The 14,719-nt window shown below is 35.7% G+C and overlaps 1 protein-coding gene across 7 annotated transcripts in view; it reads left to right on the top strand.

The window, feature by feature from the left end:
• Positions 1 to 14,719, top strand: part of LOC106066002 (synapsin-like) — a 102,782-nt gene that overhangs the window by 61,468 nt on the left and 26,595 nt on the right. For 5 of the 7 annotated variants that reach the window (XM_056026510.1, XM_056026512.1, XM_056026509.1 and 2 more), the window contains one exon: positions 9,820 to 9,962. The exons of the other annotated variants lie outside the window; for them this stretch is intronic. In XM_056026510.1, coding sequence (XP_055882485.1) covers positions 9,820 to 9,962 — 143 coding nt within the window. The remainder of the gene's footprint in view (positions 1 to 9,819; positions 9,963 to 14,719) is intronic. 7 annotated transcript variants of the gene reach the window in all.

The raw sequence follows: 14,719 nt of genomic DNA on the forward strand, positions 1-14,719 counted from the left end.
GGTGAACTTGGCCAAGAAGTTGATTGTTGTTCAGTCCACTCTATACCTACAATATATGTTTCATGTTATGTATACACTGTAGTCATTTCTTAATGTAGGCACACTGACAATATAATCAGCTGTTCATCTGTGTAACTTGTAGTCATCCCTTGTCATAGGACACACTGACAATATAATCAGCTGTTGATCTGTATACATTGTAGTCACCCCTTGTTATCGGACATATTGACAATATAATCAGTTGCTGATCTTTATACATTGTAGTCACCCCTTGTTATTGGACATATTGACAATATAATCAGTTATCTTTATACACTTTAATCCGATACACTTATTAACAAGTAACATCATTTGATTTCACGGGGAATCAAAGTAAAAATTGTGTCTACTTTTTGTCAAACTCTTGTTTTTCCTTGTTCTTCAAAAGTGTATTATAGTATCAACTGTCAATGTCAATTTCTTGACTTATGTTTTAGTTACAAAATGTTATCAAAATTAAAAACAAAAACATGAAGCAAACATCTGTAGACTAAAAGTAAGCTGCTAACGTCGTAAAAGTGTTTTATTTATTGAGTAAAGATTTAAAAGGAATAAAATGTTAACAAATTCGTAAGAGAAAATGACACTATAAGACTTGATACAACATGACATTATAAGACTTGATACGACATGACATTATAAGACTTGATACAACATGACATAATAAGACTTGATACAACATGATATTATAAGACTTGATACAACATGACATTCTAAGACTTGATACAACATGACATTATAAGACTTGATACAACATGACATTCTAAGACATGATACAACATGACATTATAAGACTTGATACAACATGACATTATAAGACATGATACAACATGACATTCTAAAACATGATACAACATGACATTATAAGGCTTGATACAACATGACATTATAAGACATGATACAACATGACATTATAAGACATGATACAACATGACATTATAAGACTTGATACAACATGACATTATAAGACATGATACAACATGACATTCTAAGACTTGACACAACATGACATTATAAGACTTGATACAACATGACATTCTAAGACATGATACAACATGACATTCTAAGACTTGATACAACATGACATTATAAGACTTGATACAACATGACATTCTAAGACTTGATACAACATGACATTATAAGACATGATACAACATGACATTATAAGACATGATACAACATGACATTATAAGACATGATACAACATGACATTATAAGACATGATACAACATGACATTCTAAGACTTGATACAACATAAACATTATAAGACATGATACAACATGACATTATAAGACATGATACAACATGACATTCTAAGACTTGATACAACATGACATTATAAGACTTGATACAACATGACATTATAAGACATGATACAACATAACATTCTAAGACTTGATACAACATGACATTATAAGACTTGATACAACATGACATTCTAAGACATGATACAACATGACATTCTAAGACTTGATACAACATGACATTATAAGACTTGATACAACATGACATTCTAAGACTTGATACAACATGACATTATAAGACATGATACAACATGACATTATAAGACATGATACAACATGACATTCTAAGACTTGATACAACATAAACATTATAAGACATGATACAACATGACATTATAAGACATGATACAACATGACATTCTAAGACTTGATACAACATAAACATTATAAGACATGATACAACATGACATTATAAGACATGATACAACATGACATTCTAAGACTTGATACAACATGACATTATAAGACTTGATACAACATGACATTATAAGACATGATACAACATAACATTCTAAGACTTGATACAACATGACATTATAAGACTTGATACAACATGACATTCTAAGACATGATACAACATGACATTCTAAGACTTGATACAACATGACATTATAAGACTTGATACAACATGACATTCTAAGACTTGATACAACATGACATTATAAGACATGATACAACATGACATTATAAGACATGATACAACATGACATTCTAAGACTTGATACAACATAAACATTATAAGACATGATACAACATGACATTATAAGACATGATACAACATGACATTCTAAGACTTGATACAACATGACATTATAAGACTTGATACAACATGACATTATAAGACATGATACAACATGACATTCTAAGACTTGATACAACATGACATTATAAGACTTGATACAACATGACATTATAAGACATGATACAACATGACATTCTAAGACTTGATACAACATGACATTATAAGACTTGATACAACATGACATTATAAGACATGATACAACATGACATTCTAAGACTTGATACAACATGACATTCTAAGACATGATACAACATGACATTCTAAGACTTGATACAACATGACATTATAAGACATGATACAACATGACATTCTAAGACTTGATACAACATAAACATTATAAGAAACCCAAGCCCGGATGAAAAAGAGAAGGATTGCGCGTAGGGCTAGCTACCTTAACCAGTCGAAAAAAACACTAGCTACACCAAACAACAAATCAACAGAAGTGACGGACCTGGGAGAAGATAGACCTCCAGCTGGAAGGTTTACGAGCTTTTCATAGAAACTTTACACAATTTAAGTCTAGATCGAATTAAAGAAAACAAAAACAAATAGATTAAACGACACATTAGATCTCCTCTTCTTTACTAACAGATTAGGATATTATCCCTGGACTATCGGACAATGATATCGTTAAAATACAAAGTCAGATAAAAGCAGTAGCCAATATAAAACCTAAAAGAAAATATTTCTCTGGAGCAAATGCAACCTAACCAAGCTGCATTAATCATTCAACAAACATTCTTATCAGAAAAAAACATTAATCAACCAGTTGATGACCTCATCGAATTCCATTAAAAACATTATAGAAAATCATATACTTATCAAACGAAATAAATAAATGCTGGTTTAATAATAGATTAAAGAAGCTTTGCTAAGAGAATGAAAACCTATATAGAAAATAAGGCAGAAAGTATATTAAAATTAAAACCTAACCCAAAAAGTAAGTAGAGTGAATACATAAACAATGTAATATCTAAGGATAATAAAAAAAACCTATTGTCAAGCATTAAGTCTAAGAAAATGGAAACAAGAGGGGTAGCACCATTAAAAGGAGAAGATAACACATGATGATGGTGAAACTAAAGCAAACATCTTAATTAATACTTAGCATCAGCATTCTCAGCTCCAGGAGACAAAGGCATATTACTTTGAACCAAGTAGACAACATAGGAGATATAGAAGTACAAGAAAAGGGGATCCAAAAACTGTTAGCAATCATTAAACCAAATAAAGCATCTGGACCTGATGGTATTCCTGCTAAATTACTCAAAGAACTAAGCAATGAGCTAGCACCAATGTTCAAAATACTTTTTCAGGCATATCTTAACCAGGGCAGAGTACCTAGGGACTTGAAAGAAGCTAACGTCACCCCCCCCCCCTATTTTAAATGGAGAAAAATCTGACCCAGGAAAATACAGACCAGTATCACTAACCAGCATCACATGTAAAATCCTAGAACACATAATATGTAGCAACATCATAAACCACTTAGACAAACATAATGTCCTTACTCCATACCAACATGGCTTTAGGAAATATAGATCATGTGAAACACAACTTATAGGACTAATTGATGATTTTTCAAAAGGTTAAGATAACAGTGAGCAAATAGATGCTATCTTATTAGATTTTTCCTAGGCTTTTGACAAAGTTAATCACCATAGTTTGTTTAAAAAATCAAAATATTTTCGTATTGATGATTCATTGCATCCTTGGATTACACACATTGGCTTCCTTCAGTCGTAGAACGACTATGTTTCATCTCGAACACTTTTTCATATGGCTGTGGAGCCCTATTTTGGAGAGACACTCTCGTCCACATATATTTGCAGGTCAAGGTGGCGATCGCTTTTCTTCAAGAGCTGAGGCCCATGTTTCCAATCTGTTTGGTATGGTGGATTTTTTTTTTTGGAAGAAGATACCAACACACCAAGGAGTGATCTATGTCACAGTGATAGGACCTGTTAAGTTTGACAAATTTTAAGCACTTTTGTCTTACCATGATTAGGTCTTGTTGGTGCCAGTGTTTGAAGCGAGTATGTCTCTTAGATACTCTGTGCTGCGGTTTAGTCTTGAAATAGGCACAAGTGACACAGCGGGAGTGTAGTGAGCAAACCTCCAGGAGCCTTTGTCCATTTTCATTTACTTTTCTGACACCAAAACACCCAATACAGCTGTCCCATGCAGAGTTGTCAGATCCAACGTGTGTATTGAGGTAGCAGAGGATGATAACCTGTTCCATATTTAGGATCTCTCTGAGAGCAGATGAAAGGTTGTCGTAGAACATGTCTTTGGCCTCTGGTGTGGAACTCAAGGTATGAGCGTAGGCACTTATCAAAGTTACGTGTCCAATGTTAAGGCGTAGTGATAGGAGTCTTTCTGAACCGTTACACTTCAGCTCTACCGTGTTCCCTTACTTCACTTTCGGCTTTGCCTTGCCAGAAGAAGGTGCAGTCTTTTTCTTTGATTGAATCAGAGTCAGCTAAACGAGTTTCCCGGAGGGCTGAAATGTCTACTTTGAGCCTGGACAGTTCATCATTTATTAATGCGGATTTTCTGGTATTTTTTATATCTGGTAAGTTTTCATTAAGTCCAGTTTGTAGAGTACGCACGTTCCATGTGCCCACTTTAAGAGTGGAGCTCCTCTTTTTTTTTTCTTCATGTCGACTGGTACATTGACTTTGTGCCAGGTTTTCAGATTTTGTCCTATCCTCGTGTACCCAAACGAGGAAGACAGGCATAACGGGACAGCAACTTACTGACTGAGGGCTGCACAGCTTAAGACGGGTGGTAGCTGTCCATTGGGATCCTAGGATCCCTCCCACCGACGAAAGTGGCCCCTGGCGCTCTGCTCTACGTCAATTGAGCATTTGATCTTATAACCGGTGCCACTTCCCGTGTTTGGTCGACGCCAAAGGCAAAGCTGGAGTGTCCTCTCCAGTTTTTGGATTTGGGCTTTGAGAAAGCCAGATGAAAGCCTGAGTATTGTCTATGGTCGGAACGATGTCGCCCACACAGCAGTTCCTCCTCTCCGCGCAGCTGATGAGACCTAAGGAACGGAATATCCGATACAGTTTGGGATCAGTAGCGCCGCAGGCTCTGACAGGCTGTAGCACAGTGTGCAGCAATGTGCCTAAAGGTCACCAGCTCCTGATTTTTCCTCAGGGTTGGATGGGTAGCCAACCAACTCTAAAGAGCCCCTCCAGCCCAAAGCTTACTGGTATCCAGTTGCTTGCCTTTGCCCCTTCTCCTGTTAGTGATAACAGTTCCGCCGGGCTCAGTATCTGAACCACACGTGAAGGCCAGGAATCGGTTGGTTGTTAGAGGCTATTTGAGAGGCATACCATTGGAATCATTTTATAGGTAATGGTGGGCTTAGAGCCATTACCATTTCCGGTGTTAACAATCCTTGGATTAAGGATGTTCTAATCGGGAGAGAACAAATTGTAATACTCAATGGCTCTAAATCAACACCAATAACAGTCAACTCAGGTGTACCTCAAGGAACAGTCTTAAGTCCACTACTATTTTTAATTTACATAAATGATTTACCAAATTGCATTAGTTCAAGAAAAAAAGTCAGATTATTTCCAGATGATTGCATAATATATAGAACAATAAAAACAACACAAGAGACAGAAATGTTACAAAGAGAATTTGATGAATTACAGAAATAGGAATCTAATTGGAGCATGTCTTTCCACCTAGAAAAATGTTAATAGTAACAAAAAAAAAACTAAAACAAATTAATTCCACTTATCTTATTCACGATAAACCAGTAACACAGACTAAAAACGCAAAATACCTAGGTGTTATAATAAATGAAAAACTGTCATGGAATCCACATATTGATGAAACTATTTAAACAATCAAACAAAGCATTTGGTTTATTTTAAAAATTTCTATAATTCAAATAAGAACATAAAACTAAAAAGTTTTTAACCTTAATAGAATATGTATCCTCTGTTTGGGACCCCTCAACTCAAGAAAACATCAAGAAACTAGAACAGACACAAAATAGAGCAGTGAGATTCATAACAAATGAATATTCATATTCGACCAGAGTAACACCTTTAGTAAAATCACTAAATTTAGAAAGCCTTCAGGATAGAAGACTTAAAAGTAAAGTAGCAATTATACATAAAACACAGAACCATAATCTTCAAATACAAAAAACAAAATCTTATAAAATACTTATATAGACACAAAGATAAAGGTACATTCCTCGTTCTATATGCTAGGACTAATTTGTACAAATGCTCCTTCTTCCCTAGCGCTATTAGAGCATGGAATGGGTTGCCTAAGCCAGCCAGAAAAAAACAATGAATTGACAGAATGTAACTCGTTGGTTAACATGCATGACTAGATGTATGACGCGTAGGACGTAATCATCTTCTTTTCTGAAGTAACGTTCTTTTCTGAAGTAACGTCTGTATTTTGTAAGATAAGATAAGATAGGTGTCGTTGAAAGTCGAGGTCAACTGGAAGCCATCAGGTCGAAGACCATAATCTCTACCAGGACCACCACCACCATTGGTACATGGTATGTCCGGACCATTTATGAGGCTAGGAGGACAGCACTATTTGCAGCGGAGATGAAAATGTTCAACCTCACCATCTTAGGAGTCAGCGAGTCAAGAAGACTGGTTCCTGGGCAGAAAAGACTTTGGGTGAGTTATTTTTATACTCAGGACATGAGCAAGAGGCTACATACAGTCATGGAATAACCCTGATGCTGTCTAAACAGGCTTATTAAACAGCACTTATGGGATGGGAAGCGCATGGACCACGGATAATAACAGCCTCATTCCACACAGTGCAGAAGAGGATTAACTTAGGTACGGTGATATCCTTGTTGCCTTGTGTACAGTTCCTCCAAGTCGCTCGTACCACACATATCTGCACTCTCCATTTTCTTTGCTCTCACCTAGTCCCTGCTTTCCCATGATCTCTTTAATGCTACGACCCAACGAACAAGGAGAAGGACAATTTTTACAACAGACTGACTACCACCATCCTTCATAACAGACCTAAAAAGAATATCCTCATCTTAATAGGCGACTAAGTTTGGCAATGACAACAGAGGATATGAAGAGATCATGGGAAAGCATGAAGATCAAGGAAAGAAGAGAGAAGAAAGCAGGCGTGAACAACAGTAAAATAAGAGCAGCAAAAAGGAAAAGCGCTAAAATAATATGCTGAAATAGATAGGAATATCAAGCGTAGCATCAGAACAGACAGGCGGCAAAAGATCAGAAGAAGCAGCCCTTCAGAACAGACAGGCGGCAAAAGATCAGAAGAAGCAGCCCTTCAGAACAGACAGGCGGCAAAAGATCAGAAGAAGCAGCCCTTCAGAACAGTACCAAAATCCTGTACTCAGTCATCAAAAAGTATCTGAAAAATTTGCCAAGTCAGAGAGAATGGTGAAGTGATAACAGATGAAGAAGGACAAAAGAAGAGATGGATTGAGCATTTCCAGGAGCTACTGAGCAGACCAACTCCTGCAAACCCACCAGAGATGCTGCAAGAGACCTACCTATCAAGTGCAGTGCACCCAATAAGAAAGAGATTCTCAACGTAATCAAGCTATTGAAGAACGGCAAATCTGCTGGACCTGACAGCATCCCACTTGAAGCGCTGAAGGCAGACATTGTTCACAATAAAGGCGTCTATCAACATACCCATTACAGTCAGGCTCAACTCAGGCAAAAGATTCCTTCATTGATACCCCAACAATTTGTTTTAAGAATGTAAATTACAAGTGGAACATTAAACAGCGAGGCGCTGTAAGAGGTGGAAAGCTTCACCTATCTCGACAGTATCCTAGACAACCATAGAGAAATAATGTCAGAAACCGTATTGGTAAAGTTTGAACAGCCTTCTATCAACTGAAGAACACCTGGGGAAATAAGCTACACCACCAAGATAAGGCTCTTTTACTGCATTGCCTGAGGAAGATTCTTATGATCCATTTGCCAGACAAGATGCAAAGAACAAAGCAGCAGCCCAGACAGAACAATAGCCGGAGATGAGATGAGAGATGACATTCCAAGATTTTATACAACATGACATTACAAGACTTTTCACAATATGACATTGTAAGAATTTATACAACAAGTAAGTTTTCCAATAAATTAAGACCATAATCTCTAAAACAATGTGATAGAAATGTGAAAAAAAAAAGTTTAAAAAAAATAATCGTATTGCAAGTAAGGACATTTTAGTCTTTAAATTTCTTGTTGTCATAATTTCTTAAGAAATTATGATAACAAGAAATTTAAATAATTTTAAGACGACAGTTAAAATCATAAGACCACATGACGTTTAAAATCATATAGAAATGTCTCAACAAATCTTAATGCAACATGACGTTGAAAATTTTAAAACAACTTTACAAACCAACAAAAATCTGAAGGTAACATGAACATGAACTCTAAGAAGATGACACCCAAACCTTAAGGAAGCATTACACTCAAAACATAAAGCAACACTTACAAAAGCTAAGTGTTATAACAAAAATATTAACATTATTTTTGTAATAAATGTCTTTACAATCAAAGAATGTATATAATGTATATATATATATATAGATATAGATATAGATATAGATATAGATATAGATATAGATATAGATATAGATATAAATAATGGGCCATTTTCCATAAAATTTCATAGAATGTCATTGTAAAATAAAAATATTAAAATATTTACAAACTGTCAAATATGACGACTGCCATTGCTTGACTTCAACATGCCTAAGAGCGTTGAGTTGATCTCATTAGACCTTGGTCGGCCAAACTCAGGCAAAAGATTCCTTCATTGATACCCCAACAATTTGTTTTAAGAATGTAAATTACAAGTGGAACATTAAACAACCTCAAGAATTGCAAGTATTCTATGTTTGGTCTAAGAATACAGATACCACAGGAAGTCAATGATGTCATGAATAGATCTACTAAAGGACATTTTAGTCCTCTTTAAACTTAATCAAACATTATCGAAGTCTTCCAACACTCAATTGAATGATGTCAACTATCAACGCTCCTCGGACAAATAACATTTTTAGGAAAAGTTTCATATTCAAATGTTTTTTGACACGTAGTTTTCATTGACCCTATCCATTAGTTATTGCTATAGTTTTGTATCCATAGGCTTTTAAGCAATGATTTGGACAATTACACTTACAGAGACTATGAGATGTTACAATATTTTAGTTTCCAAAGACTGGATCGAATCTTAAATTGTGGAATATTTCATTTCATTTTTTTTAAATAATAGGCTTGGCAGATAATATCTTTTTGTCTAAATTCACTGATTATTATACGAGTATTCCATTAATTAAAACTATAGACGTAGTAAGAATAATTTATTAGTTTTCAAACTTGTTCTATCCAGTTTGAGTGAAAGGAGAGTAACGTGCTACATGCCACAACTTTTGTTTTTGTTGGTAAAGTCTGTTAGTTATATTTCTTGTGGCCTTCAGTTGTGAAACAATGTCTTAACTTTTCTCTATCTGGACAGCAAGCCACCGAGCCTTACAAGCCTTAACGTATCCCTATCTTTTTGGTATCTGGTTTCTAAATAGATTTCATGAAAGATTTCCTTGCCTAGCGTGACCTGACTATCTAGTTGTACTAGTCACCAGTTGATGTGTTCATTCTGTCTCCTGTTAGGTCAGAATAGCCAATCACTACGACTTCCAAGATCTGGCTGGGGTAGTAGCTGTAACAAAAGGTTATTCCACCACAGAACCTTTCATTGATGCCAAGTATGATCTACACATACAAAAGATAGGGAACTCATACAAGGCCTTTATGTAAGTCCGCATTATTGTCTGTTTGTGATGGCTCAATTGGCTGCCACAAGATGAAGGTTTCACCCAGAATCGCAATAATGTCCAACTCATTGGTTCAGATTAATAGAGACAAATAATGTGTTTGGATTCAGAATAAACATTTTGTGTAGGAAATAAAAACAACAACAACTAAAGCGTTAAGAGAACTAAAGAATTTAGTTTTTGAATTTGGGAGAAAAAAATACTAGAATGAATTTCGTTTAGGTTTTGACAAATTCTGGCAATAATTGATGAAAGATTGAAATTGAAAAAAAATGGGTGAAACACTCGTCAAAGGAAATTTTTTCTTGTTCCTCTTCCCATCTAGTGGAGTTAGTAGATCAAGTAGTTCTAGAAACACTTGTAAACAATTAGTTTGTGTTTAGTTTGGTTTATAGTTTAGTTGGTTTAATAGTTTAGTTTGGTTAATAGTTTAGTTTGGTTTAATAGTTTAATTGGTTTAATAGTTTAGTTGGTTTAATAGTTTAGTAGGTTTAATAGTTTAGTAGGTTTAATAGTTCAAGAAGCATGTTCGTTGAACATCGTCATAGTTTCTCAACTTATGACTCTCTCTCTCTCTCTCTCTCTATATATATATATATATATATATATATATATATATATATATATATATATATATATATATATATATATATATTCCTCTCTCTCTTGCACACACACACACAGCTCAATACAGTAGTCAATAAAAATGTCATAATATGCAAACACTCAATATGTAAACACTTTCATAACATAAGACAACAAACTATAAGCATACCCAAGGCAAGGAAAATCAAAGCGTATTTCCCATTGAGTTTTCTCATTTCTTCGGGAGATCTAACATATATGTCTGTCATATCCTCATTTCTTCGGGAGATCTAACGTGTATGTCTGTCATATCCTCATTTCATTGGGAGATCTAACGTATATGTCTGTCATGTCCTCATTTCTTTGGGAGATCTAACATATATGTCTGTCATGTCCTCATTTCTTCGGGAGATCTAACGTATATGTCTGTCATGTCCTCATTTCTTCGGGAGATCTAACGTATATGTCTGTCATGTCCTCATTTCTTCGGGAGATCTAACATATATGTCTGTCATGTCCTCATTTCTTCGGGAGATCTAACATATATATCTGTCATGTCCTCATTTCTTCGGGAGATCTAACATATATGTCTGTCATGTCCTCATTTCTTCGGGAGATCTAACATATATGTCTGTCATATCCTCATTTCTTCGGGAGATCTAACGTATATGTCTGTCATGTCCATTTTTCTTCGGGAGATCTAACGTATATATCTGTCATGTCCATATTTCTTCGGGAGATCTAACATATATGTCTGTCATGTCCTCATTTCTTCGGGAGATCTAACATATATGTCTGTCATGTCCTCATTTCTTCGGGAGATCTAACGTATATGTCTGTCATGTCCTCATTTCTTCGGGAGATCTAACGTATATGTCTGTCATGTCCTCATTTCTTCGGGAGATCTAACATATATATCTGTCATGTCCTCATTTCTTCGGGAGATCTAACATATATGTCTGTCATATCCTCATTTCTTCGGGAGATCTAACATATATGTCTGTCATATCCTCATTTCTTCGGGAGATCTAACGTATATGTCTGTCATGTCCATTTTTCTTCGGGAGATCTAACGTATATATCTGTCATGTCCTCATTTCTTCGGGAGATCTAACATATATGTCTGTCATGTCCTCATTTCTTCGGGAGATCTAACATATATGTCTGTCATGTCCTCATTTCTTCGGGAGATCTAACATATATGTCTGTCATGTCCTCATTTCTTCGGGAGATCTAACATATATGTCTGTCATGTCCTCATTTCTTCGGGAGATCTAACATATATGTCTGTCATGTCCTCATTTCTTCGGGAGATCTAACATATATGTCTCTCATGTCCTCATTTCTTCGGGAGATCTAACATATATGTCTGTCATGTCCTCATTTCTTCGGGAGATCTAACGTATATGTCTGCTTTAAGGTGGCAATTCAACAAATACCCGCTATGCTCAGTCCGGAAGGTCCACCTATTCGTTCCTGAAGTAACTGTCTTCATTATTCTGTCTCGCTGAAATAGCATTTTATTTCACGGAATTAGTAAGTCACAATCTAGGTATATGAAACAAATTCCCAGAGATTTCAGATTTCACTGGGTTCTGGGCTCCAACGTTAAGAGGATTTCACTAACAACTGTAGAAAGTGTCACATTTAATGTTTCTGTACATTGTGTTTAGCAATAATTTATCATTGAAGGAAATGTGAAATCATTTAAGTCATTTTAAGCACATGTCAGTCTATTGTCTGTTAAATTATCGTTCAAAAGAACAGAGTTTTATATTGTCAGTTGAATGACATGTGTCAGACACAGCTTTTTATATTGTCAGTTGAATGATATGTGTCGGACACAGCTTTTTATATTGTCAGTTGAATGATATGTGTCGGACACAGCTTTTTATATTGTCAGTTGAATGATATGTGTCGGACACAGCTTTTTATATTGTCCATTAAAACTTGACAAGCTTATTATAATATTAGCTAAATTGAGAAGTTAAATAAACAACTTAGACATTTAACTTCCTGAAGGCAAAGTGTAACATACAGTTTACAATGAATCAATTCAGTCATTGTTCTTTTTTCAGCGTAGGTTTTATGTTGCTTATCTTTTGTGTATGTATAATATTGTTGTTCTGTTTTAATTTGTAAGGTTATTTTAATTAGCCACTATCCCAATAGTTCACATATTTGATCTATTTGTTATGGTTGATAGTTTTTTTCCGCTTCATCTCAAACCAAAGCTGTCAGCTCATAGTTTAAAATACAATGTTCACATTCGTTGGACTTTATTTGACACGTTGTCATGAAAGTAATTATTAAACAACTTACCGTCATCTTTTAACATGTGCAGGGTCTTTGATTTGGTTTGAAAGAAGAAACCTTTGTATTACGGAACAGTATACTAGCCACTTTATCTCTGTCTCCATGTCTCATATTTGAACCAATATGTTTCCTCATTCTGAGTGTAGGACTCAGTCTACTTCATTGGATCTGCTGGACTATACTTACTTAGACTTAGGTCCTCCCGCGCCGTTCGGCGCATTGGGCGGCAAGCTGTCTCCATAATGATCTGTCACTGGCAATGTCTGAAGCCTCTTCCCATCTGGTGTCCACTGTTCTGAGGTCCTCCATGAAGGTGTGTCGCCAGGTAATACGAGGACGTCCCTGTTTGCGCTTTCCTCGTTTTGGCTTCCATGTTATCGCAACTCTTGGTGTGCGTAATTCATTTTGACGTAGAACATGTCCCGCAAACCTCATGCGACGCTCAGTCACAACCTCACTAAGTGTTCGACTCCCAGTTCGGCAAAGGATTTCCTTGTTTGAGATCCGGTCTGTGTATCTGACTCTTAAAATCCGTCTCAGCCATCTCTGTTGAGCCACATTTAGTCTTTTCTCAATTTTGACAGATGACTTCCACGTCTCACATGCATATATCTGGACTATATCTGGTAGAAAAAGACGTTCTTGATTTAATCAGCAGCTTCTCAATGTTAATCAGCAGCTTCTCAATTGTCAACTCCATTCAAAGGATGGCAGGTGTCTCAAATTTCTGGAATGTGTTCGTTTCTCTGTATTGGTTTTATTCCGTGCTACTATTTAGTCCTAGGATGTCGCTTAGCCGATGTACCTGCTATCTAATGGATTGAAAATCATGATTAAAATAATTGTTTAGTGCTTATGTTATATAAGCTTCTCAGAGTTGAGGTTCTTTGCATTGTAGTCAAGTTAAGCTGATTTTTAAGATAATCAAATACATTTCCAAATAAAACTTTATTAAACCGGAAGATGATTTTATTAAATTCACGTCATCCAATAATTTACATTCATATCTAATGAATGCGATTATTTTTAAATGCTCCGATGTGCATTATCAGATTGCTATTCTTGCAACGAGCTGAAAAAGGGAAGAGAAGGCTGTCATTGAATGATTTATTTGTGTTTACATATTAAAAAAAAAAAGGCATGTGTTCCTGCAACTCAGTCGACACCAAAAGTTGGTTGTTCACTACGTCTCCCTTTTCTTTCGTGTCAAAACGTTCTGCGTTTGTCATTGGCCAAATCATACCCGCTGCAAAACAACATTCAAACCCATTACAGACGTACGTTCTTGTACAAGTCTCTCGAATGTTTCTCACATTTCATTATCATCACCTGACTGTGTCATTGTGCCATTTCATCCATTCCTTTTTTATTTAGTCTGCACTCCCTTTGCTTGAATGAAGTGTGTAGAAACCAATTTTATTTCATCCTGTAGACACCGATATTATTTCATCTTTTAAACATAGTATCTCATGCCATAGACACCAGGATTATCTCATCATGTAGACACCAGGATTATCTCATCATGTAGACACCTGGAGTATCCTATCCTGTAGACACTAGGATTATCTCATCATGTAGACACCAGGATTATCTCATCATGTAGACACCAGGATTATCTCATCATGTAGACACCTGGAGTATCTTATCCTGTAGACACTAGGATTATCTCATCATGTAGACACCTGGAGTATCCTATCCTGTAGACACTAGGATTATCTCATCATGTAGACACCAGGAGTATCTCATCATGTGGACACCAGGATTATCTCATCATGTAGACACCAGGATTATCTCATCATGTAGACACCAGGATTATCTCATCATGTAGACATCAG

This window comes from Biomphalaria glabrata, chromosome 4 (assembly GCF_947242115.1).
Source record: "Biomphalaria glabrata chromosome 4, xgBioGlab47.1, whole genome shotgun sequence".
Classification (NCBI taxonomy): domain Eukaryota; kingdom Metazoa; phylum Mollusca; class Gastropoda; family Planorbidae; genus Biomphalaria; species Biomphalaria glabrata.